Source organism: Leopardus geoffroyi, chromosome C1, assembly GCF_018350155.1.
Source record: "Leopardus geoffroyi isolate Oge1 chromosome C1, O.geoffroyi_Oge1_pat1.0, whole genome shotgun sequence".
Classification (NCBI taxonomy): Eukaryota; Metazoa; Chordata; class Mammalia; order Carnivora; family Felidae; genus Leopardus; species Leopardus geoffroyi.
Window position 1 is genome coordinate 5,282,650 of NC_059328.1, and position 24,120 is coordinate 5,306,769.

At 53.9% G+C, this 24,120-nt stretch overlaps 1 protein-coding gene across 8 annotated transcripts in view; it reads left to right on the top strand.

The window, feature by feature from the left end:
- Window positions 1–24,120, top strand: part of CAMTA1 (calmodulin binding transcription activator 1) — an 855,981-nt gene that overhangs the window by 775,244 nt on the left and 56,617 nt on the right. For all 8 annotated transcript variants that reach the window (XM_045475517.1, XM_045475515.1, XM_045475516.1 and 5 more), the window contains exon 12: window positions 833–967. In XM_045475517.1, coding sequence (XP_045331473.1) covers window positions 833–967 — 135 coding nt within the window. The remainder of the gene's footprint in view (window positions 1–832; window positions 968–24,120) is intronic.

The window sequence follows — 24,120 nt, forward strand, 5'->3', positions numbered from 1 at the left end:
GACGAGACCTGGCGGGGTAGAGCAGACTGCATACCTACTCTGACCCCCGGGGCCATCTCGGTGGGCCACAGCCCCCCATGTTTCAACAGGAGCCACACAAAGCCTTAACCCCAGACATGAAGCAGGTTTCTTTCAGGGGTGGGCTCTCTTCTTGCTGACGGTACAAATGTCCCAGTCGTTATACATCCAATAAATACATTGAGCCCTGTGTTGGGGACAGAGCAGTGAATGAGCCCCACAGGGGCCTGTCTTCCCAAAGGCCACTGTCTAGGCATTGGAGGGGAGGTGCAGGCTTCAGGCTGGCACTCCCAGCTTGGCACCCGTGGGCCCAGAGTTACAGGCACAGATGAACCTCCTGCTCTCATCAGGGAGGCAGAGGAAGTTCTGAAAATACTTGGAAGGCCATGATAAGTGCCTCAGGACAAGCTTGTAGAATAAGATGAAAGGGGGAAATAAAAACACAAAGACTCCAAAGCAAATGCTTTCCCAGGATCCCATCTAGGATGGATGAGATGGGGGAGAAGTCAGGCAGCCATGGGACAGGGTTGGGGACCATTCATCCATTCACTCAGCAAATCTGCACTGAGTTCCCGGTACCTGCCCTCGCCGGGTGCTGGAGTGATCGCGGGGCTCCTGGCTGAGTCTGGGATCTAGAGAAGGTTCCTGGAAGAAGAAGCACTACATCTAGGCCTTGAGGAATGAGCAGGCGGAGGCTGGGGTTACCCCGTGAAGGGGAGTGGGGAGGGGGCACTCCAGGTTCTTGTGTGGTACGTCAAGTTGAAGGGTGCCCATCCCCACCCCTCGCCCTGACCGCTCTTTCTTTTGCTTTCAGCCCATGACACTGGTCTTGTGACCCTACAAGTTGCCTTCAACAACCAGATCATCTCCAACTCAGTGGTGTTTGAGTACAAAGCCCGGGCCCTGCCCACGCTCCCTTCCTCCCAGCATGACTGGCTGTCATTGGACGGTAAGAACAGCGCTCGGGTCACCTTGCCAGGTGCTGAGGAAGAGGGGCACTTGGGGACGCTGTGCACAGGGTGTGAAAAAGAAGGAAGCATTTGGATTCCCTTACTTTTGCTTGGAGTGAAAGTCTCCACCACGGAAGGATCCACTGAGTCCCTGCCCTTAACCTTGATTTCTCCCCTGGCACAGAATGAAGTTTGTGAGTTTGGGCCTTCGGCTGTCACTCCTGCCAGGGGATCTGAGTGGCCAGACAAGCCCCCGAGTTGCTAAGAGGTTCCTCTCTGGACAGACCTCGAGCAGCGGGGTCTGTCCATCCTCTGCCGCCGCCCCCCCCCCCAAGCCAAATTCTAGGATGTCCTTGAAGAGAGAGCCCCCAGAGGCCGTCACCAAGCCCCGAGCCTCTAAGAGATGAAAGCAATGTGGGAAGCTGGGTGGAGGGAGCTCTGGCTTGGCTCCTTTCGTGATCTAAGGCCTGGACAGGACGGCTTTGCGGGGGCAGGGGCGGGGGAGGGTGCTGCGTATTAAGTGCTTTTGCTTTTTATGGGTAACAAACCAAACCTCAAGGAAAGCCCTCAAACACCTGTCACCCCCTGCTTCTAGGCTGTTTTTACTTTAGCCTGTGCCCTGTAGAGCATCTGAAACAAGCCCAGGATCATCCTCATGGCTGAGGGTGGAGGGCCAGAGAGCCCCAAAAGGCTCAAATGGAGGAGACAGGACCTGCTGTCCAAGCACGGCTCTCTGAGAGCCACCGGCCTTGAACATGAGTGAGTGCTGGTACCGGAGCCTCTGCAGAGAAGAGCTGCCAAAGACAGGTGGGGGGTGCTAAGGTCAGAGGCTGCCCTTCCCAGCCTGGGCATGCCCAGCAGAAGCCCCGGAAGTGGCGTGGGGAGCCGAACTGGCAGTCTGCTCTCTGCCCCCAGACGGAGTGGGAGGAATGGCTGCACACGCATCAGTATCAGGGCGGCTGGCGGAAGGACCTGTCCGTGGGGTGCTGGCCAAAGACCTCCATCAGCCTGCGGTGTGGGCCTTGCCCAAGCTGATCCTGGGCCCTCTGTAAGCACCTCTCTCCTGTGCACAGCAGCCCTTGGCCTTCTCACCTCCCAGACTTCCCCTTGCTGCTGGCTGCCGGGGGATTTCTGGGCTTGGGCATGTGCCCTGGGCAGCTTTCCTGAACCCAGTGTGCAAATATCAGCCTCATCCCAGCCCGGCTCCAGCAATGACAGGGTGCCTGGCGGCCACCCTGGCCGCCGAACCCTCAGAGCTGTTCCCAGAGGTGGCCTTGGGTCAGCAGGCATCTGCACCCTGGCAGTAGCTGTGTGGGAGCACCGGGCTGGCCTTGGCAGCCACCCTGGGCAAGACTGGAGCCAGCCAGAGCTGTGACGATGTCCTGCAGGATGTAACAGAGAAGGGCAGGGTGACCAGGGGCTCCCGTTCAGGAAATCCGGTTTCAGCCTTGCAGAACAAATGGGAAATGGAACAGGCTAGTCTGCAGAGTCCTGGCTCTCCCTGAGTGACCAGGTCACCTCGCCAGGACAGGCCGAAGGATACTGGGACCAGCGCAGGTCCTGCCTGGGAGCTGGAGCCCTTCAGAGAGCCAAGTCTCAGCCAGGCGGTACCTCGGAGCCCAGGAAACATCAGCCAGCCCCCCGGAAGCCAGAGAGCAAGCTGTAGCAGGGAGGCTTGTGAGGCAGACCATGGGCAAGGAGAATCATCTTTGTCTCATTACAGACACACTTCTGAGCCCTCCGCCACACCAGGTCCCTTGGGCGATGAGCCTGCTACCAAGCTGGACACCTGCTCCCCAGCAGCCCCCTCCAGAGGGGACCTGGAGCTCTGACCTCCACAGGCCTCCAGTTGAGATAAGCATCCTTCAGGCCCTGGAGAGAACAGGAGTTGGGGGAAGGACGTGGCAGGCCCACCCCGGCCCAGAGAACAGATCAGGGCCCCCGCAAGACCTCAGGAATCCCTCTCCCTTTGGTCTCGACCAGGTGTCCTTTCAAGTAATAGGAAGGGAGGGGTGGCCACTGCAGAGGAACCGTAAGACCCCTTCCCTAAACGAGTACAAGTGCCTTATCCACGGAAGGAAAATGTTCCCAGCATTTCGCCAGCCTGATAAATAATAACCGTGCCGGGAGGTGGGGGGGGGAAGCAGAACCGCAGCCGCAGCGCGAGGGCTTAATCTGCCCAGTGCAAAGGGGACAGCTGGGACAGCCCCGAGGGTAGCGGTCTGCGGGGCCTCTAGCCGACCCCGCGGCCTGGCAGAGAACTTGGTGTGGGGGAAGATGCTGCAGGGGCCAGGCTGGCGGAAGCCTTCCCCTCCGCGCCCCTCCCCTCCCGCCCCCGCGGTTACCGGGCAGATTCGCCCCGGGAGCTGCTGGGAGGTGGGGACGCGCGCGCCGCGGCGGCGAGGGGGAGGAGAGGCGGTGCAAAGGGGAGGGGGCGAAGGACCGCAGCGCCGAGCAAACTGGGGCGCGGCGGCCGGGCGGCGCGCGTGCACACACACGCGCGCACGCCCACGCACGCACACGCGCGCACGCCTGTCCGCCCGCCCGCCCCGCCGGCCCTCCGCAATGCAGGGGCGCTTCGCCGGCCGGCCGCCCTCGCCTCCCCTCGCGCCCGCCGGGACTGCGGCAAGGCCCCGCGCCTCTCCCCAGCCCTGCGGGACCCGCGAGGCGCGGGGAGTCCCGCGGCTGCCCGCGCGCGGTTGTTTTCTCCGCACCCGTCGCCCTGCTCCCGATCGTGGGGGCGCGCTTTGCCCCCTCCCCCATCCCAGTGGGGGAGAAATGTTTGGGAAGAGGATTTGTGCCTTCATTTCATTTTTTTTTTTAATTTTTTTTTTCAACGTTTATTTATTTTTGGGACAGAGAGAGACAGAGCATGAACGGGCGAGGGGCAGAGAGAGAGGGAGACACAGAATAGGAAACAGGCTCCAGGCTCTGAGCCGTCAGCCCAGAGCCCGACGCGGGGCTCGAACTCACGGACCGCGAGATCGTGACCTGGCTGAAGTCGGACGCTTAACCGACTGCGCCACCCAGGCGCCCCTTCATTTCATTTTTAAAATGGATTTGTTTTGCCAGACGAAAGGCCGCGTGGGGGCCCGAGCGTGGAGCGCAGCGAACCCGCACGCGCGGGCGGCGGCGGTGGCGCAGCCTTTGTCTGAGCCGCCCGGCCCGGGTCGGGGGCGATCGTCTCCGACGAGGTGCTTGGGCACCTAGTCCCCAAAATCCCAGCTGAGCGCAGCCCTCACCCGACGCGGAGATCGCGGAAGGAGGGAGAAGGGGGGGGGGGTGCGCGCTGTCGTCGCCACTTAGCTGGCTCGGGGCAGACTTTAGGAAGCGCATCACGTGGGTCCCAGGAGCTGCAGCTCCTCCCCCAGATCTAGGGGGCTTCTCCTCCCTTACCCACCCCCCCAGCCGGGTCTGCCTGGACCCCCACTGCCTAGCGCGGGCTGGCAGGTTGCAGGCCGCAGTATGTAATTGTGCTATAAACTCATGTGTGAGTAAATGAGTGCCCACCGGACACATCAAAAGAGTTTAATCCAGCCCAGTGGTCAGGAAGGCTTCCCAGACCTAAGACATCAAATCTGAGCAGGCATCCGCTAAGCCGAGAGGGATGAAAAGGAGTATCTCGGGGCGGGGCGCAGCGAGCGCTGAGGGGATGAATGACACCGTGGCTGCCTCCGGCCAGGCTACTCTGGGAGCTACCATTTTCACCATTTCACGCCAAAGGTGCAAATCCAGAACAGGTTTCCCCATGCCTGACCCCAGGCCGTTTGCCAGGAGACCCCAGAATGGTCTGGGGCAAGCCAGCTGTGTATTTGGGAAGACAATGGCACCTCTTCCAGGCTAGAGACAGTGAGGCAGTGAGTTTACCCTGGAGACATTTTGGGAGGGGCTCTGGGAAATGTCTCTTCTGCCCGCTGCGGGTCCTGGAGATACACACAGCCAGGGCTCTGCCGTGCCCGGGGAGGATGTGCAGTCCGTTTAGATGGTCTGGCCTGTGCTTGTGTTTGCGAAGAGAATAAACCCAGGCCACTTGACACTGCGGCTCTGGAGCTGGGGGGGTGGGGCTCACATCTAACCAAGGGCACTGGAACACCTTTAAGTGACTCCTGTCCCTGGAAGAGGAAATGAGTAGAACTTCTGGGTGCCCTGTTCTTTCTCTTGCCCTGTTCTTCCTCCCCAAGGCCAGGTCGAGAAGCCCCCGTGGTCCCTCCGGCCCCACGGCAACCCCAGAGGCCCCCTTCTTGGAAGCCCACTAAGCCGCTTATACGTAGACTCTATTTTCAGTTGCTCCTCAGGCAGCTGAGCCTCTGCCTGGGCAAGAGGATTGGGGGGGAGGCCCGGATGCAGCTTTCTGGGGCTCATCAGCTGGCCATCTGGGCAGGCCTCCTGCTGACCCTCGGGGGCAGGAGAGGGACCCTGTCCTCTCCAGCAGGGTGGGGAGCAGGGGCTAGAGCTGTCTTTATCATCTTCCTGCATAGGAAGACTCGGGGCAAAGTGGACACTCCCCAGGGCCCAGGGGGCCATCCAGGAGGCCGACCCCCAGGGCAGCCTGCATCGGGTCAGATGTCTGGGACGACTGAGAGCAGTAGGGAGAGGTCCTCCCTACTGAGGAGGTGGAGAGAAGGAAAAGTGAGATTTGATCTTGGGGTTTGGCTTTCTGCTCTGACCAAACCCTCTATGCTAACAGACGGAAGAAGGAAGACTCGTGGCTGGGGTGGTCCCAAGCCCCGCCTCCCACCTCTAGGCTGCCTGTGGCCGTCGTCCTGCCAGCCTTTCCCCTGAGAGCCGGTTTCTAAAGGCAGCCTCCCCCACCAGGAGCCAGAGGCCATACACTGACCTAGAGACCACGGGGAGTAGCCCAGTGGCAACAGGCCGGCCATTCCAGCTGCGAGACTGCCCCCCCTCAAGCCTCTGGATGTTTTTTTCCCTCCCCTAGTGATACTCCAGGGTGTCAGCTGCTCCTGGCCCCACTCCCTCCCTCCTGGAGACTCACAGCCCACCTCCCAGTCACCCTCTCCTGTGCCAATTGTGTGACGCTGAACTGTCCACAAGAGAGAACATGCCCAGAGCCAAACCATTATTTAAATCAGTAATTTGGGTGTAAATAATTGAAAATGTCACAGTTTTACTAAAAGTAAGTTTTACTAAAAATTTTATGGAGTAGGATACAAAATTCACGTGCGTTTTTAAGCTATGACGTAGAGCGAAAGTGAATTGTCTTAAGCTGGGAGAGCTGCCTTGAATTCCATCCATAGCCAGCGCCCGAGGGCCCACCCGCACCTGCCTCTGGGAGGACTTGGGAGGAGAAGCTTGAGGAGCTCGGACATAGGGGTCCTCCCCACAAGTAACAGTGGGTGCTACCAGGAGACTCTGGCATTCTTCTGGCATGGGTTAGCTCATGGTTCTCTGGTGCTTCTTTGCCGGAGCTAACCTGCTTCGTGTGCCCCAGGCTCCACTCCAGAGACAAGGTGACTGTAGACAAAGCTGGTTTGACCCAGTCTTCTACTTGGGACTTGAAGCTGAGTGGCAGGGATACCCCCTTCTCTGAGCTGCAGCCTGCCCAGCCTGTGCCTTGCATCAAAGCATGAGGGCCCTTCCCATAATCGGTCTCTGCAGGGTCCGTGTCATTACAGACTGGGGATGGGTGTCGGTCCTTAGCCCTCCTTATTCAGGGGCCAAGGGGCCTGGTCCTCAGATGCCTCCTGGAGAAGTGATCTCCTGGTGTTAGCAGCTGGGGCCACACCGTGTCACCATATAAATGAGTGTAGAGCTCCTCTGTGTGGCAGGGAATGGGTCACCTTGGAGCTGGGCCTCACCACCTCCGTGCGGCAGTGACAAATGGGGCCCAGCAGAGAAATGGCACTGAGGAGCCCAGCCTCTGCCGAGGCCAAGGAGGCAGCCTCGGCAAGTTCATCCTGGCTGTTGGGGTAGGAAACAAAGTTAAATCCATGGTGGGGGGCCGGGAGGCTCCAGGGCTTGGGCAGAGCTTCCAAGCATCAGCTTCCCAGGCCGTCCGGTGGTCAGTATCAACCCGGTCGTCCTTGACCATTGCATTAGTTTCCTTGGCCCAACGTAACAAACGACGTAGACGCAGAGGCTTAGAACAGAAATGTATTCTTGGGATGCCTGGGTGGCTCAGTCGGTTAGGCGTCTGACTTCAGCTCAGGTCATGATCTTGCGTTTCGTGAATGCGAGCCCCACGTCGGGCTCTGTGCTGACGGCTCAGAGCCTGGAGCCTGCTTCGGATTCTGTGTCTCCCTCTCTGTCTTTCTCTCTCTCTCTCTCAAAAATAAATGGATATTCAAAAAATTTCTTTAAAAAACAGAAACGTATTCTCTTGCAGTTCTAGAGGCGGGAAGTTCAAAATCAAAGTGTCAGCAGGGCCGTTCTCCCTCTGAAAGCAATAGAGGAGCATCCTTTTTGCCTCTTTTAACTTCTAATGGCTGCTGACAATCCTTGACGTTCCTTGGCTAGTGGTAACATGACTCCAATCTCTGCCTCCGTTGTCACATGGCACTTTGTCTCTGTGTGTATCTCTGTGTCCCCATTTTCTCTTCTTAGAAGGGTGCCAATCATTGGATTAGGGCCTGCTCACCCAGTATAAATTCATTATAACTGCTTATCTCTTTAATTAACGAATTACAAAGACTTTATTTCCAAATAAGGTCATATTCTGAGACAGAGGGAGAAGAGAGTGCCCCAGGATAAAGCAGGCTACACGGACATTAACAGAAGGTTCCAGAAGGAGCCCATGATAGAGACTGAGAAGGAGCAGTCAGGGGAGCTGGCGGAACCAGGAGAGGATGGAGTCTTAGAGCCTAGAGTCTAGAGGGCTTCACAGGAGGGTGGGGCAGTCAATGGGGCAGAGTTGCCAAGGACCCACAAGTTGAATGACAGCAGACGATGGGGTGCTCTCTCCTGGGCCACTCTCTTCTCCCTGAGGGTTTGTCCTTACCCAGGGCGCCCTTTATGGTATATGAAGGTAAAGGTGCAGTGTCTCCTCCTTTGTGCCCCTTCTCAGATCCAGAACCATCCATTAACTGCCCCACCCCCACCCCCGGACAGCTCTGCTCAGATTTCTCTTGGGCAAAGTCAGCACGTCACAAAAGTTACTCACTACTGTTCTTTTGTTGCCCCACCCGCACCTCCATCTCCTATAACATCCCCCATCCTAGTGGGCAGTCCAACCACAGGAAGCCAGGAGTCACCCCGAGACCTCCCGCTCACCCCCTCCCCGCACCCCGTCACCAAAAACCTAGTGCTTTTCTCCCCCTGGTTTTTCTCGCTTCCCCGCATCCCCTGCCCACCACCTTCATGCAGCCCAGCATGACCTCACACGTGCAAACCAGTCTTCCCGCCTCTTCTCTTGCCTCCTTCCCCCAGGACCGTTGGTTCTTCATTTGCTGGGCACCAAATACTGCTCTAGGCTCATGGAGTTTATATTCCAGTGGGAGAGAAAGACAAGGAACAGATCACAAGGGGACACATCAGGACACTTAAAAGGGGTGGCCTGGTAGAGGGTGCCAGGGTGGCTACTGTAGGCTGGGGGGTCAGAGGAGGCCTCTATGGGAAGACAGTATGACAGGAAAGGAGCCAGCCACAGTAAGCGCAGGGGAAGAACCTTCCAGACTGAGGGAATATCAAGAACAAGATCCTCAGAGAAAGAACAAACAAGCCTGGCGTGTCGGGGGAGCCGAGGAGATTTCTGTGGTTGAGCAGAGTAAGGGAAGGTGCAAGGGAACGAGATGGGTCCAGGGAGGTCAGGAGGGGCCAGGCCACGTGCAGCCCGTCAGCCAAGGCAGAGAGCTGGAGTTTTATCCTGAGGACAGTGGGGGCCACGGGAGGGTTTTATGCAGGTGAGTCGACGCCCTCGGGTTTATGTTTTGAGACACCCCCAGCTGCCGCATGGAGACTGGACCATGTCTCCACTTGCAAGGACACCACCTGACACTTGCATCAGTGCAGTCAAGAGATGATGGGGGCCCAGACAGGGCTGGTAACGATGCAGCCCAGGAGACACAGGTTGGGGTTTGGAGTAGAGTCAAGGCTTCTGCGGATGATTTGAACGTGAGGATGAGAGAGAATGACAGGTCGTCCCCAGGCTTGGGGCTTGAACAACCGGGGTACTGTGCATCGTTCCCTGAGATGGAAGGGTTTGAAGAAGCAGCAGCAGGTGTGGGAGATGGGGAGTGAGAGTTTGGCCTCGGTCACGTTATGACTTGTTACTGCCTTGTTAGAGTTGCCCAGTGTGCACTTGAAAGTCTGCAGGCCAAGGAGAGACCCAGAACGGAGATAACATTTAGGCATCATGGGCTCATAGATGGAATTGAAAGTCATGGGTCTAAATGCCACTGTTCCATGAAAAAGTGTAGATAAGGGAGGAGGGGGGGGAGGTGCAGGGTCCACCATAGGCTCCCCCAGACATCCGGATGTCAAACAGAAAGGAGCTGGCAAAGAGGCTGGGAGGAAGCAGCCAGGGAGTCAGGAAGAAGTTGAGAGGAGGTGATCCTCTCAAGGAAAAGGACATGGGCCGCCGTGTCACCTGCCAGGTGAAAGGTGGGGCAGAGCATTCCGGGCAGAGGAAGCCTCAGGTAGGAAGACCCTCAGGCGAGGGGGAACAGCGTGAGTTTAAAGAACCCAGACAAGGGGCTGAAAGTTCTGGATAAGATGGTGTCAAACCTGTCTCTGAGCTCAGAGCCATGGCCTTCCCCAGTCCAGGGCAAAAGAGGAAGGCCCAGGAGCCTCTCAGACTCCTACCTGGCCTAGGAGATCTTGCGCTTTCCACACCTCCCACACCTCCCACACCTCCACCCACAGGCCTACGGGCCCTCAGGAACTCAGCTTCGCTGACCCTGGGCCCAGGAAGACATCCTGAACCCACTCTGAGTCCCTGGGACAAACTCTCTCCCGCTTGTTTGTCTATTGGGGTACAGGGGCTGGGGGCAAGCCTCAATGCACAAACTGTGACTTGCCATCAAAAGGCTTGTGGAAGTGGGTTTCTCAGCCCTGACCCCTGGTTGTTGCCAGAACGCAGGAATCCTCTAGATTCCAAAGACTGCCTGGCAGGCCCGCTCAGGCAACTGTCCCCCCAGCTCCTCAGTTGATTGTATTGGGCTCCCATTATCCTACCACATCATTAGAGTGTGGGTCAGCTGTGCTCCAGAAGCCGTAGCCTCAAAGAAAGCAAGCCCTCTTGGCAAACCTGGGACCCCAAAGAGACCGGCAAGCCTGGGGATACAGATGGTCAAGGCAGCATTTCGCGGCTTCCTCGGCCTTTCCTAGCAACTGGCTTCCAGAATCCATCTCCCTGGAAAAGAACGAAGACGTGGATCTATTTAGCCAGCAGTGGGGAGCAGTGATCCTAAGACTTTGACACTCAGAGCGTCATCAGCAAGGAGAAAGAGGGCAAGGGCAGCACAGGAGCTGCTGTGGCCTCCTGGAGGAACTGAGTCCTGCAGGTCCCAGAGCAGGGTGAGGGGAGACACCTCCCTCCACTCCAGTCCCCCGCACAAGACTGAGAAGGCAAAACAGCCTCTGGCTGGGGCTGAGAGCAAGGCCTCTCCTTTGAAAAGCTCCTAAAAATACACACACTTCTGATCCGTCTGAGCAGCCCGGCCGACCTTGTCCCCCGCCTGTGACAACAAGCCATTGAGAACAGTCTGACAGGCCGAAGACCAGCTTCCTCCCCTGCAGTAACCTGCTGACGCTCCACACTTGTGAACCCGAAGTCCTTTGTTTGAGAACAAAAAGTGACAGGCAAGGATGTGTCTGATGTTCTATCCTTAATGAGAATCACAGGAGACGTTTTAAAAATCAGTGGCGGAGCGGAGAAACAAACTTAGAATCTTCGAGAGTTAGAACCTGAAGGAAGCCCGGCCAACCACGTGGTCCAACCTGCTCGTCTTTCTGGAAGGAATCTGGGCCCAGAGAAGAGCTGTGATTTGCCCCAAACCCTTGCTGAAGCAGGACCAGACCCTGCACAGCCAGACCCACCCAGGCTCTGGGAGCCAGGATGCGAGGTCGGAGGGGAAATGAGCTGGCCCGAAGCCATGGGGGGCGTGGCGGATTGCGGTATCTTTGCCTTGGTCAGTGTTTGCTCAGGTGTCCCGGCTGAACGGGCTGGTGCTCTTTCCCATGATTCGCACCGACAAGAGAGAGGGACTAGCCCCCTGCACCCACCGTCTGCTCCAAGCCCCTCCTGCTGAGGGACTGCTTCTGACATCAGCACACGAGGGGGGTCCCCCAAGTGTCCTTTCTCCCGCCCAAGTGCGAGATGCGCTGGAGATGGGAGCAGAGAACTCGCCCCCACCCCTGCTGCCCCATTCAGCAGCACCCGTGTTTAGAAGAGCTGGTGACAACTTGTGTCACTTCAATGACATGAAGCTGCATCCATTGGTCCGGACACACCTGGGAGAGCCGGCTCTTTCTGCAAAACCTGCCTTTCAGCACAGAGCTGCCCTCCCAGGGGTTACAGCAGTGACATCTGAGTGGCCACCACCTGCCAGGCCTGCCCAGGAAGGGTTTACATGTTACTCACCGAACTTGCCCGCAGCCTCGGAGACACAGACACAGCAGCAGGCCAGTGATGCAGAGAGAATCATCCACAGGTGATCTGACTCCACCCACCTGCTCTTGACTTCCCTACAGCGACAGCCTTCCTCCGAGTCTCTTCCTACTTCAGTCCTGCTGCTTCTGACCTGGCGTCCAGAGCTAGAAGTATCCCTTGTCCCTGCTCCTCCCTTCCCAGAATCCTCTCCCCCGCCAGCCAAGCCGTTGACAACTTAGGACCTTCAAACCCACAGGGCTTCCTCCCCCTGGATCTATCACTCTCCTATCTTAGGTTTTCCCCATCCCATACGTAGGGCAGGGCCTCCCAGCAGCCCTCCGCTTCCTTCCCTTCCCATCCATGCTACGTGCCACCATTACATTCAGAAGGGACAGACGGAGCACCCTCTGTGCGCCTGGCACCGTGCGAGGTGCTGTCCCCTGGGAGACAGACAAGAAAACCGGCAAACATAACCCCCTGTAGTGAGATCTGTTAGGGAGACAGGCACGGGGCTGGGGGCGGGGGGCACCTGTTGGGAGGGTGTGGTCATCTGCTCCTTAGGAAGGTCTGGATAAACTCACTCTCCAGCATGGGACACAAACCCTTTGTGAGCTGACCCCAGCCTGGCTTCTCAGCTCATCAGCCCTCCCTCTCCCCTGCGTCATGCTTCACCCCTGCACGGCTCTACTGCAATACTCAGATTTCCACACACATGGTGTGCTATTTCCCGCCTCTGGATCTTCCCGCGTGCTTTCTGTCTGATCTCGCGGGTCTTTCCCTGTGGTCAGTGTGGAGAATGCCCGCTCTATTGAAAACTTCTATTCTAACCCCCTTCTGCTATAAAAGTCAATTCCGCACCTCGTCCCTTTACCACCCCCCCCCCCCCATGCCGGACGCCTTTTTACTTCACCTTCCCGTCGCACTTACAAATTCCTCCATTGGCCACTCTTTGGAATCATTTATTCACTGACTGTTCGGCGCCAGGCACTGGGCCGAGTGCTGGAATCCAAACAACTGGACAAAACTAGATGAGGTTCCTGCGCTCACTCAGCTTACCATCGAGTGCAGGAAAAATCAGACCCGACCACCATGCCTTCTCACAAACAAGAGCTTGGGGAACTTGTAAGAGGGGTGGGGGACACCTCCTCACAAGGTCTGGGAGGGATTTCTGCTCCAAGAAATGAGCCTTGAGTTGAGGTTGGAAGAAGGAGAGGTTAACAACTCCATGAAGAGGGGAGGCAAAGATATTCCAGGCAGAGGGGACAGCATGTACAGAGAGCTGTGCAGTGGGAAGGAGCCTCATGGTGTAAGGGAGCATGTGAAGGCTGATGAGGTGGAAAGGGAAGCAAGGATCAGGCCAGAAAGGCCAGCGAGGTACTCAAGTACAGGGCTGTGTGGGCCAGGCTGAGGAGAGCTTACTTTATCCCCAAGGAGAGGGCAGGCACTGAGGGTTTGAGAGGCAGTGACATGAGCAGGTGTGCATTTCAAGAAGGGCTCTTGGCTGCTGTTTGGAGTACGATGGAAGGAGGGTCAGAGCTGGTGAGGGTAGACTAGTTACTCCTCCAGTCTGGAGACCATGCTGGACTTGGTGGTTCTGGAGAGAAGGGACACAGTCAAGAGACATTCGGGAGGTGGCATCAGTATGAACTGCAGGTGGCTTGGATATGAGGACTCTGTGTCATTTAGCCTGGAGAGGACCAGTCACAAGTTGGGCTGAGTTTGAAGGGCCTTTGGGACATCATGTGAAAAATCAATCGCGAGTGAGTGGATGTTGGCTCCAGAGCTCAAAGAAGCAGATGGGCAAGAGAGAGAAGTCTGTGACATGTCTGCATGGAGGTGGGCCAAGGGGTTTGGATGACATTGACAAAGGTGAGAATAGCCAAGGACTTTTTGTCTTAATTATCATCATGCCCCAAGAGGCTGGGAACACAGTAGGTGCTCAATAAATGTTTCTTCGAAGGAACGGACAGATGGACGGGTGCATGGTTGGATGAGCAGATACATGGACGGATGGACAGCCAGTAGTGTTTTGTGAGCATCATCCTCACTGCCGATTAACCTTAGCTCTAGGCTGTAGCATCCCTGATGTCCTCCCTGATGTCAGAGCCAGGCTGGGGAGGGGGTACAGGACTGACCAGGCGCCATCGCCTCCTGAGAGGCACTCTGCTGGACGCAGGGTTTTACAAGTCGATTGTGCATGCGCCTGCCTCTGGGGGCTCATGGCCCAAGACAAGGCAAACCAGAGAACACAGTCGGTGTGATGAGTGCTCCATAGAGGTCGGTTCTGAGTGTTACGGGAGCATATGACAGAGCCAGGGGTATCCCTCTGTGCCCCCATCAGGAAGGGAATGTGTTTGACAGAGGCGGATCCTGTATGAAAACCGTAATATTTGTCTGCAGCAGTCTTCTTCGTACGCAGAAAGAATGGGAGAGTATTAACCAACCATGAGGTCAGAGGGCGCACAATCCATACAAGACCACCCTCAGCTCTGATACTAACTGCAAGTTCGGGGGTTCCCAAGTCCATGCTCAGGTTCGCTAATGCACCTTAAGGATTCACAGAACCCACAAAAGCCGTTATACTCAGCTACAGCTTATTACGTCAAAAGGATACAGATGAATGGGGCTCTTGGGTGGCTCAGCATGTTAAGCATCTGACTCTTGATCTCGGCTCAGGTCTTGATCTCGGGGTCATGGGTTCACACCAGCATGGAGCCCACTTGGAAAAAAGGATACATATTAAAACCAGCCAAGAGAAGAAATGCAAAGGACAGAGACGAGGAGGCCACCAAACAACCGGCTTCTGTTGTCTTCTCCTTGTAGACTTGTGGACATTGCTACTCGCCCGGCATCAATGTGTGACCGTACTCATGGAGTATCACCAACCAGGGATGCTCACTGGAGCCTTGGTGCCCAGAGCTTTTATTCGGGCTCCATCACGTGGACATGAGCAGTTGCCCACCCAGCTGACCTGTCCCCTGCCTCTCTAGAGTTGGCTGATACTGTGTGACCACAGGCCTCCATCCTAAATCACACTGTTGGTCCCTTTAGTGTTCAGTGTGGCCAACCCCACCCTACAAACGTCCCATGACCCACACTTGCCTTAAATCATATTTTTAGTCTATCCAATGACAAAGACACTCCCACGAGGCATAACATCCCAAGGGCTTACAGACCACCTTTCAAAGGCGAGGATGAAGGCCAGACTTCTTTTTGACCAAGGTTAGATTATGTTACTGAGCAGAACAACACCTCCTCCTCCTCTGTTCCCACCTGCCCTCCCCTGCCTCCCCTGCGCCTCCCCCCAGTTTCTTTGTGTCTTTGCTGAGAGAGGAAACGGTGAGCGTCCAGTGTGTTTTCGGTAGTTTCTGCTGCTGCTGTTTTTAAAGCGGTGCCCCCACACAGATCCTGGGGAGTCCTCAGCCATCCTTTGGGACTGAAGAACGCATTTTATTAGGACAAAATGGTTTGGGTGGAGACTTTGTCTTCTGCAGAGAGGGTTGCCCAAGGTTCCAGGTGGCCTGGGCCGAAGATGCGGAAGTAAGTAGATCGCAGATCAGTCCACCTACTTGTGGATTAAGTGAGAAATTCTAGGAGCCTCTGATGGCTAAGCTTATTATTCTGACATATTATTTCAATGACCTCTTTAAATTACTCACTTGTGCCACAACCTGTGCTGCCCTGTAAATGAACCCGCAGCCCATTTCCATCCTGCAGACGGCAGCCCGGCCCTAGCCGTGTTCTCTTCTCGCTCAAGTATTCTCCAGATGGCTCCATTTGTTGCTGCAGGGTTATGAGCAGCTCCATTTGGAGCCGCCTGACCTCCCCTCCCCCCCCCCCCCCCCGCCGCCGTGATGGGACCTGGGAGCCACAGAACCAGCACCCCTCTTCCCACACTGCTCCTTTTCCTTCTGCCAACACTGATGGAAATACATCTGACCTTGCAAATGGGGACCCGCTGGGTGCAGATGGGGACTCCAGAGCCAGGGCGGGGACCTAGGCAAGAGCATTCCTGTTCAGTAATACACCTCTGAGAGAAAGGGAAGACACAGGTTCAGCCTTCGGCCACCCGCTAGGATATTAACAATTCAGTGTGATTCTTAAGGCATAAGAAATGCATCAATGCTCTAATTTTATAAGCTCAGTGATTATGACCTGGGAAGGCCTGGCCTGGGTCATTGGGGAGCAGTAAATGCCCGTGGACCTCCCTCAAGTAGTCCCAACACGGGAGGTCCCGCACGGAGGCGCTATGGGGCCAACCCAGAACCCTTGCAAGCACAGCCCCATGAGGCTGGGCCCCATGCATTCGAAGCCCCCTGTTCTCTGGAACGTGCAAATGGCTAACGCATTCATCACGAGTCTTTGGGCTCCTCACTTGAAAAGCAGCAGGAGAGAACAAGCTGTGAGCAGAAAGCAGATGTGTGGCAGGAAGTCTGACTCCAGGGCCTGACTGCACCTAAAGACATCATTCCTCCCCCTGACATTCCTGTGTTTGACACCCAGTAAGAAAGTGAGTGGGTGCACGTTGTTCATTTCCTACATTACTTAAAAGTGAGTTAAAGCCAGGACGATCACTGAGGGGGGCTGCAGGCATTCAGGGCATTTCTCTTCGGAAACGGGTAGACGGTGCTCCTCAGGCCCGTGGGTAGCAGGGCCAAGCAAGGGACTGACCCACCTTGCTGATCCTGAAGGAGCTGTGAGCGGCCGGACTGTGTGGGGTGGTGGCCGCACCACGAGGAGCCACAGCAGAAGCGTGACCCGGGGTGTCAAAGAGAGATGGGCTAGGGGTGGGGGTACACATGTGTGCGTGGGGGTACACCTCTGTGCTTGTCCCCGGTCACCTTTTTGTTTTTGTTTCTCTCGCTTTAACACCTAAGGGATCGAAAACTCTCCCCGAATCAATGTGTCAGTTCCACTTCCCTGAGATGCACCAGATTTAAAACGCACTTGCCTCTAATCGTGCCTTCCCTTTTGACTGCCTTTTTTCTTCTTTTGGTAACTCAGAACACGTCGTGACGCGACAGCATCACCTGTGCCATCCTGACCTCAGTAATTAGTATTCCCAGGCAGTAACTAGTTGCTTCCTTAAAAGGAGAACTTTCTAGCTCTTGTCTTCACTGGTGCCTGAGCTTCGGGTTTGGGTAGGCAGCAACCGTCAGGATGCCGATGTCAAAGTGGTTGTCACCATACATACACTGTATGGGTCTTCTGACTCAATTGTTGCCTGTAAGAGAATATTCTTCTCTCTTTAATCAGATTTCCACGTTAAAAAAGCACAGTGTTGACTTCGGGAGAAAGCACACTGTGGCAGTTTTAATAAGTGCATTCTGAGTGTAGCTTTAGGGGAAACAGCGCCTTTCACACACGTGACGCCACTGGGTGGTGGGTACCCGGAAGCCTCTTCTGGAGGGTCTCTAGTTCTCCTGCCTCGAGGAGAGGCCAGCGGCAGCAGCCCAGGGGGGCACCTGTGGAGCTCTCTCAGACTCTGAGGACTCGAGCTTCCTGAGCTCCTCTCCGCAAGGATCCTGGGGGCTTGGGCCCCGATTTGGCAAGAGCGGCCTTGAAGGGGACCACGAACTCTGCACTTGAGGGTCTGTAAGCCCTCAGGCAGGCAAAGAGATGCAGGGAGGGGGGGAGGACTGTGCGTAGAAGAGAGCGCTTGTATCAGCTCAGGCAGCCATAACATAATACCACAGACCGGGCGGCTTAAAGCACAGAAATGTATCTCCTCACGGTTCTGGAGGCTGGAAGTCTGAGCTCAGGCTGTCGGAGGGTTTGGTCTCTGCTGAGGGCTCTCTCCTTGGCTTGAGGATGGCCGCTTTCTCACTGCATCCTCACAGGCTCTTTCCCGTACATGTTTGCATCCCTGGTATCTTTCTGTATCCTAATTTCCTCTGTTAAGGAAAGGACTCCGGATGGATTAGATGAGAGCCTACCCTAACAGCCTCATCTTAACTTAACCACCTCTTTAAAGGCTCTGTCTCCAAATGCAGTCACGTTCTGAGGTATCGGGGGTCAGGGCGTCAACAAGTGAATTTGAGGGTGACACGATTCAGCCCCTTACAGAGTTATTCTCCAAAATGGGAAGTTCTGCCTGAAGGGGATTTCATCACTGCCGTGAGGGCTCTTCTAAGGCCCCAGACCCACCCTCTGAGACCTCACAGGGGGCCAGTGACTCAGACCCCAGGGCTCATGCTGGAGTTTTCTGACTATGTTGGCCAGGGCTTGGACTGGTTACCTTGCTCTATTGTTTAGCTAAGACAAAATGACAACACCTTTTGGGCACCAGGCTATGAGCTTCACAGATATCTCACTGAGTCCTTATGATGACCCTGTGACCCACTGTTATCATCCCCATTTTATAGATGAGCACACTGAGGTCTAGAGAACAGACCCTTTCCAAGGTGTCAGAGCTGGCAAATAGGCGTGCCCAGGCCCTTCTGACTCCTGAATGGAGCACTCACTGCTTGGAAGCTCTGCCTTCTAGGGGTTTTAGGCTTCTGGTTCAAATAAAGCCCAGGCCCAGACTGGCCTGACTGGCCCAGCTTAGAGGGCTCACAGCTCAGATGTGACCCTGCCTCTCTGAGCATCCCACCCCACCACCAGTACCAAAAGGTGGCCGTTGAGTTGACTGGCATGGCTTCAGGAAGGGTGCTGGGGGGTTGGGGGTGCAGCAGCTCCGTCAGCCAAGCGGCCAAGGCTGTCTTTTGATCAAGGAGGGGCCGTCACTCCCTGTCCTTGCCTCCTTGTTCCACCTGGTTGTACCTGTCCCTATTGCTGTCCCTCTGGCTCCCTGTGAGGCCCAACAGAGAAGCAGCTAAGAGCTCCAGCTCCAGAGTGTGGGATTTCAGGGGGCTCTGCTCCTCACTAGTGCACAGTCTGGGGCAGTTTACATAACCCTGCTGTGCCTCAGTTTCCTCCTGTGTAAGCTGTGATAATAGTAGCACCTACTTCCCAGGCTTGGTATAAACATGGGAAGAATGAATGTGGGTAAGGAGTGCAGTTGGGGCTCAGTGACTGTCATCCTGATGATGACGACGACGACGATGATGATGAAGACGATGATGATGATGATGAAGACGATGACGATGATGAAGACGACGATGACGATGACGATGAAGACGATGATGATGACGATGATGAAGATGATGATGATGAAGATGATGACGGTGACAATGATGAAGACGATAACAATGACGAAGATGATGAAGAGGATGACGAAGACGATGACGATGATGACCATGACAATGATGATGGTGACGACAATAATAACAATGATGATCATGACAATGATGACGACGATGATGATGATGATGTCGATGATGACAACGACAATGACTGTGACCATGACGACCATGATGATGACTATGACGATGATGGTGATGGTGACAATGGCAGCTTCTGCCCCAAGAGGAAGAGTAAGCCTCTCCACTCCCTGGGTGGCATCTGCTCACTGGGCTCCCATCACCCTTCAGACTCACAGCGCTGTGCCGCTTTTCCATAAAGACCATGTTGCCCAGAGACCTAGAACAGGTGGGACTCTGCTGAAGCGAAAGGAGGTGCATACTCAGGATGGCCTGGGAAGGACCCTCCAGCTACGCTGGCATGTGCTGAGGGGTCTGGATCATCTTGTCTTAGTTCCTCCTGAATGACTACGAAATAGGACTGGGCGAGAATCTCTCTTCTCCCTCTGTGTGTGACTACTGGCCATGCCTAAGGCATCCAGGCCAGCTCCCTCACCCAGCTACCGTGTGCTTAGGAAGGCAAGCTCATTTTAACAGCAGAGGGAGTAAATCACAGTGGGAAAGAATCCACCATTTCAAAAGATCCTAGAATGTATCGCGAAGACAGTCCTAGTCCCCGAGCTCTCCTTGGGTGCCCACCAGGCTCCAGGTTATCCACTTTCCATTAATTACCCAATTTCATCCTCTCCGTGCTTTCAGGAGGTGTTCCTATCCCCATTGTACTGAAGAGGAACCTGAACCTCAGAGGGGTCAGGTGACTTCTCCGATGGCACACAGCTAGGGATTCAGACTCTGGGCTGTCAGACACTAAAGCATGTTGAGTGCTTTATCACCACACACTCCCACTTCCTGAATGCATGTTGGATTATCCACCTTTTTGACACTCTGTGCCCCTTAGAGCAAAGCATGTCTCTGCCGTGCCCCACCCTCACGGAGAGACTAGCCATGTATTTCATCATCTGGCATGCGTATAGTATACAGGGGGGAAGGGAGGGAACAGATGGACCTGTATAAGCCTCTAGGGAGAAGGAGTTGGTGTTTTCACCCAGATTCTTTGGATTCTCTTTCTGGATTATGTCCTTTAAGAGAAATCCCCAAGTTCTCAGGCTGATGGTTAATGCGTCTCCTCCACTTTCCGGATTAGATCTGACAGACTTCCCAGGCTGATTTAAATCGTGGTAGCATGGTTTACCCTAGCAGAAAACACCTTTTCTCCGCACCGTCCCCTACAGTTATCTACTACTGCATAACAAACCACCCCAAAGCTTAGTGGCTGAAAACAACCAGCGTGAATTAGTTCTCATGATGCTGTGGGTTGCCTGGGCTCATGAGTGCAGCCGCATTCATAGGACTGGTGGTTTCAAATCCAGAATCCCTCCAGCTGGAGCACGGGAGATTGCTGTGTCGGGTCAGGTCAAGCTGGGCATACACCAGCACCACATCTACATGGTCTTTGACCTCATTTTGCAAAATAGGAAATCAAGGCACAGGAAGAGAAAAGAGTTTGCCACACAAGAAGTTAGTGGTGCAGGTGGAACCAGAGCCCAGGCTGCTGACCCCAGGCCTGAGCCCTTCCCCCTACCCTCAGCATTTCCCTCATATGGAAGGCTCAGGGGCCCTGACAAGGACATTTATAGTTCAGCTGGAGATGTTGGAGGCTCTCTGCAAAGCTTACCTTCACCCCTGAATCAGCCAACCATTGTGATGGAGAACCCCAACACACCAGGGAGTTCTTCAAAGGGAACCCCAAGTTCAGGACGCTATTCTCTCCAGGATCCTGAGCTGGTAAGGAGGCAATCACAGCAGGCAAGAATTTGACAGACTCAGCCCTGGCTCTTTTACAGCCCTTCAGAAGCACAATTAGAAATGGTCCCTCTTCTGACCTCCTTTTGCTCCTGGGTGTCACCATCACTGATTCAGTGCCTCCCCTTTGTCTGTCTTGTCTCCTCACTGAGCAGTCACCTGGCAGGGCCTCTCTGTGTGGATTCCCTACCTACATGTGTCCCACACTGGGCTGGACACAGAAGGCTTGGTGAGCAAGGGTGGACGGACTGTCTCTGAGGATAGGCCATCCGGCCCCCTGACCTTGGTCTTCCCCTTCGTATCTGTTAACTTCTTTTCCAAAGCTAATCCATTGATCCTTTTCTATATTTCATTCTTTTTCTCCTCTTATTGCGGGTGTTTTACAACCATGATTAACACACCATACAATTCATCTATTTGAAGTGTACAATTCAAAAGTGTTTTAGTAGACTCACAGCGTTGTGCAGACATCACTACAGTCTAATTTTTGAACATGTTCATTCCTCCAAAAAAGAAAGCCCATACCCATTAGCAGTCATGCCCCATTCTCCCCAGCAAGCTCAAGGCAACTCTTCATCTCCTTCCAATCTCTATCATTTTGCCTATTCTGGACGTTTCATATAAATGGAATCATATAATATGGGGTCTTTCGGGGCTGGCTTCTTTCATTTAGCATGTCTTCGAGATCCATCCATAGTATAACATGTGTCAGTGCTCCATTCCGTTCTTATTGCCAAATGAATGTCCATGTGTACGGACATATGTTTTCATTTCTCATGGACATACCTAGGACTGGAACTGTGGGGTCATGTAGTAACTCTATGATTAACCTTTTGAAGAATTGCCAGACTGTTTACTAAAGCAGCTCTATGTTCCATGCCCGTCAACAGGGGATGAGGGTTTCAAGTGCTTCACATCTTCACCAGCACTTGTTATTATCCATCCTGCTCATTACATCCGTCCCAGTGGGTGTGAGGTAGTGTTTCACTGGGGTTTTGATTTTCATTTGCCCAATGCCTAATGATGTTGAGCGTCCTTTCATATGCTATTGGCTATTTGTTTATCTTCTTGGGAGAACTATCTATTCAGATCCTTTGCCCACTTCTTAAAAAGTAGGCTATATTTTTTTTTATTATTCTTTTAACATTTATTTATTTTTGAGAGAGCATGAGAGGAGCAGGGGCAGAGGGAGAAGGAGACAGAGGATCCAAGGCGGGCTCTGCACTGACAGCAGAAAGCCCAACGCGGGGCTTAAACCCACAAACCGCAAGATCGTGAACTGAGCCAAAGTTGGATGCTTAACTGAGCCACCCAGGCACCACAAAAGTAGGCTATTAAAAAGTATATATTTGTAATTATTCTTTTTATGCTCTAGATACAAGTCCCTTATGACATACATGAGTTGCATTCAGTGAACTATATTTTTCACTTTCTTGATGGTGTCCTTTGAAGCACAGAAATTTTAAATCTGATGAAGCCCAATGTATCTATCACCACCCCCCTTGTGTCACACACACACACACACACACACACACACACACACACCTTGGTTGCTTCTGCTTCTGATGTCAGATCTAAGAAACCATTGCCAAATCCAAGGACATGAAGATTCACCTCTGTGTTTTCTTCTATGCATTTTGTAGTTTTAGCTCTTACATTTAGGTCTTCGATCCATTTCGAGTTAATGTTTATATATGGTGTGAGGTAGGGGTCCAACTTCATTCTTTTGCATGGGGATATCCAGTTGTCCTAGCCTTATTTGTTGAAAAGACTCTTCTTTCTCCATCATGTCTTAGTGCCTTAAAGATACACTGAATATGCGTCTTACACTTATTTTTAAATTGTCATCTAGTTTGAGAAGACTCCCATTTGGCTATTTTTTATTGGAAATAAATACATCTGCTATATTTAGAAACAGATTTTCTGTCTTAGGAGATAGTCGAGACACAGTTATGCTGCACTAAGAAACTACCCAATTTTAGTGCTTTATTTCTCACTTGTGCCCAAGTCCAATGTCAGTTGGTAGGGCAAGGTCTCATCATCACAGTCACTCAGGGACCTGGCTGGGTAGAGTCTACATCTCTACATAAACAGGCTTTCACAGTTGCCAGGGCTGGGGAGAAGAATGTGGTGGTTCTTAGAAATCTCCCAGGCTGCTTCTTAAACAAATGGTACCTAAATGGCAGCAAGAGATTTTAGGTATGTGGAGAACTATCAGAGAGAAGCAAAATCAACACAGGCTCAGAACCTAAAACTCTGATCTGCCGCTTACCATCTGTATGCCTTTAAGCAATGTATCGGACTGCTTAAGGCCTTTATTTTTACCTCTATACAATAGCCAACTTGCAGGAGAAAAAATGGCAGTGCATGTGAGTGGCCAGCATAATGGCAGGCTGATAACAGGGATCCAACAAACTGTAGTTCCTTTCTTCCTCATCTGCACCCGGATGCACCCCCTTGGTTCATCATGAGATCCTCCGCAGAGGTTAGGGCTGAGATCCCTGCTTCAAGGAGCAATGATTGCACTTGGTCCCTGCCAAGGGACCACATCCCTGAGCAAAGTTTTCTTTTTCCCTATTTTCAAAGACAACCCAGATGTACTCAAAGCCCCATAAAAATCTAGTGTAATATTTTGCCTTAAGCACACGCATGCCTTACCCTGTCATTTCCTAACCTGCTAGAAAGGAACATGAATACCCACAAGGGAAGACTGCCTGTGGGTACTTGGTTCTAGCATGCTATCAGAGGTCTGGACTTGTTTCAGAAGCATCCAGCATACCCCACCCAGCGCCGTCTGACTTTCCACGAATGGGCCCAAAGAGGGCACTTGCTCTTGTGGCCTCCATCCTGAGACAGAAGTGCTGTGAGGAGTGAGAGTGACAGATCTTCCAGGAGAGTAATGGGCCCAGCAGAGGAACAGGGAAGGGACTTTGCTACTGCGGAAATGTCACTTCGGGCTGCCTGAAAGGAGAGCTCCAGGCTGCTGACCCCAGCTGTATCACCAGGGCACAGCCAATGTGCTGAAGCATCGATGACTACGTCAGGTAGTCAGGACTTGGGGCTCCTGGAGGAAGGGTGAAGGGTCATGGGTTCCACCGAGGCCCCTCCTCAGGCAACTGGGATGTCTAGGGTCGAACCTCTGCCTTTTTGAAACAAACCCAAGAAAAAAATACCCCTGCCTGAAAGACAGAGAAGACTGGAGGCATCTTCTCTTTAGCAGGGTCCAAGTGCCTGAGCCTGGATCCTGATTACCCTGGGGTCACCGGGCATTGTAGAGTTGAAGGGCAGGCATTGCCCCTCGTGGTCCCACCTCCCTATTCTCTTGCTCACAGTCCATTCAGAGCAATTCAGCGACTATCACCTGACTACTTACAGTGTGCCTGGCATTGCATAAGGTGCCAGGATAAGCTTAAGACTTTGTTCCTGGTCTCCAGGAGATTAGAACTGTCTCGGTCTCAGCTAGTAACAACCAGCTTTTTAAAGCACTTCTTATTAACTTATAATATGGGTGCCTGGGTGGCTCAGTCTGTTAGGTGGAGGACTTTTGGTTTCAGCTCAG